This window comes from Tupaia chinensis, unplaced genomic scaffold (assembly GCF_000334495.1).
Source record: "Tupaia chinensis unplaced genomic scaffold, TupChi_1.0 Scaffold147038_1, whole genome shotgun sequence".
Classification (NCBI taxonomy): domain Eukaryota; kingdom Metazoa; phylum Chordata; class Mammalia; order Scandentia; family Tupaiidae; genus Tupaia; species Tupaia belangeri.
In genome coordinates, this window is record NW_006206889.1 from 1,108,319 (window position 1) to 1,110,000 (window position 1,682).

The 1,682-nt window shown below is 55.3% G+C and overlaps 1 protein-coding gene across 3 annotated transcripts in view; it reads right to left on the reverse strand.

Moving 5' to 3' along the window:
• Positions 1-6: 6 nt before the first annotated feature.
• The window catches only part of CBS (cystathionine beta-synthase), a 28,438-nt gene continuing 26,762 nt past the window's right edge, over positions 7-1,682 (reverse strand). For all 3 annotated transcript variants that reach the window (XM_006169427.1, XM_006169426.1, XM_027768632.1), the window contains one exon: positions 7-509. In XM_006169427.1, the coding sequence (XP_006169489.1) occupies positions 406-509 (104 nt within the window). In that variant the 3' untranslated portion in view covers positions 7-405. The remainder of the gene's footprint in view (positions 510-1,682) is intronic.

The following is a 1,682-nucleotide window of genomic DNA, read 5'->3' on the forward strand; positions in this document are numbered from 1 at the left end:
TGCTGAACCCCACGCTGAAGTTTGCGCTGGGAAAGGTGCTTCCTTCTGCCTTCATCCACTCTGCCCCAACCATGGCATTCGAACACCCCACCTGGCCAGCTTCTCTCTTACTATTCCCTTGCTGAAACATTTAAAGAGGAAGTTAGATGAAAGGAAAACACATTTAATTAAAAAACCCATAAATAGATTCATTTCAGTAGCCAGTGATAACGAAGGGGAAACTATAAGGGTTGTGCAACCCCAGCTAGCCATCCGATCCTGCTCCTTGCTACCTGTCAGCCCTGAAGCCACACCCAGCTCTGGGTGCTAAGAGTCACATGTGTTAGGTGTTTACAAAAGGGGAGGAGGGCGATGCCGGCAGGAAGACAGCGGGATCAGAGTGCACACCACCCACACTTCTAGCTTTCACTTCCGGTCCCTTTCTCGGGCTGCCACAAAATTCAGCAGGTCGATGGCGGTGACAACCCCGAATACCATCTGCCGCTTGCTGGACTTCCCGTTGCTGTGGTCTGGGGAGAAGATGTAAGGAAGCAGGGTTAAAGTGCCTGGAAGGAGCTGATCTGAGGCAGCGGCCCTACCTCCAAGCGGTCACTCCCAAAGGATCCCACCTCCCACCCCTTCCCCAAGCCTCCACTCACAGCACCTGTGCGCGAGCCCAGAGTGATACCCTAAGGAAGCCCGGCAACAATGCTCATCTTGCAACACGAGCACTGGCACGGCTGCAGAGGGCAGTCCCAGATCCAGCTGGGAAGCTCCACTCCTCTGAGCCTCAGCCCGTGGCCAGTGCCCCAGGGTTTCACCGCTCAGAACAAGCCTGCAGTCCTCCTCCATGCCCAAGGCTTGGCATGGAGTCAAACCCTGTTCCCAGGAGCAACACACAGCTCACTTCTCTGGCCTGATTCTGCCTTCACCCCACTCCTTCCTCTTGCCAGGTGAGGCTCAGTAGAGCTGGCCCTAACCCCACAGCCAACAGGCAGAGCGGGTGGCTGTGAGGGTCACTTTATGTGTCAGATTGACTGGACCGGGGGCAGCGCAGACATTTGGTCACACATCACTCTGGGTGTTTCTGGATGAGATTAACATTTGAGTCAGTAGCCTGAGTGAAGCAGGTGGCCCTACTCCACGTGGGTAGGCCTCATCCAGTCGGCTGAAGGTGGGCCCTCCCTCAGGTAGAGGATTTTTCCTGTTGTGGGACTTGAACTGAAACCTTGGCTCTTACAGCTTCAGACTGCCACTTGCCCATCAGCTGTCCTGGGTCACACACCCCCCAACCCCAGCTTGGATTAGGATTCCACGTAGGCTCTCCTGGGGCCCCAGCTCGCCTGTTGCACATCTCAGGGCTTGCCAGCCCTCGTGGTCACATGAGCCAATTCCTTGTAAGAAATCCCTTTCTATAAATACACATCTTGTCGGTGCAGTTCCTCCTGAGAACCTGAACACTTAGTTGTTAAGAAGCCCACTGAGGGGAACCAGCAGTTAGCATAATGGCTATGTCACTGGACTCCCACGTAGTCAACCGCGGTTCGCGTCCCAGACCCGGTGGCTTAGAACTCACGCCGGGCGCGTGTGCGTGTGTGCCCAAGATCCCAAGAGGAGAATGGAGGAGAAGGGATTGTGGCGTGACCATCCCCCCTGGGGGGTGATTTCTCGCTTTCTGTCTCTATGTCTCTGTCTGTCTGTCT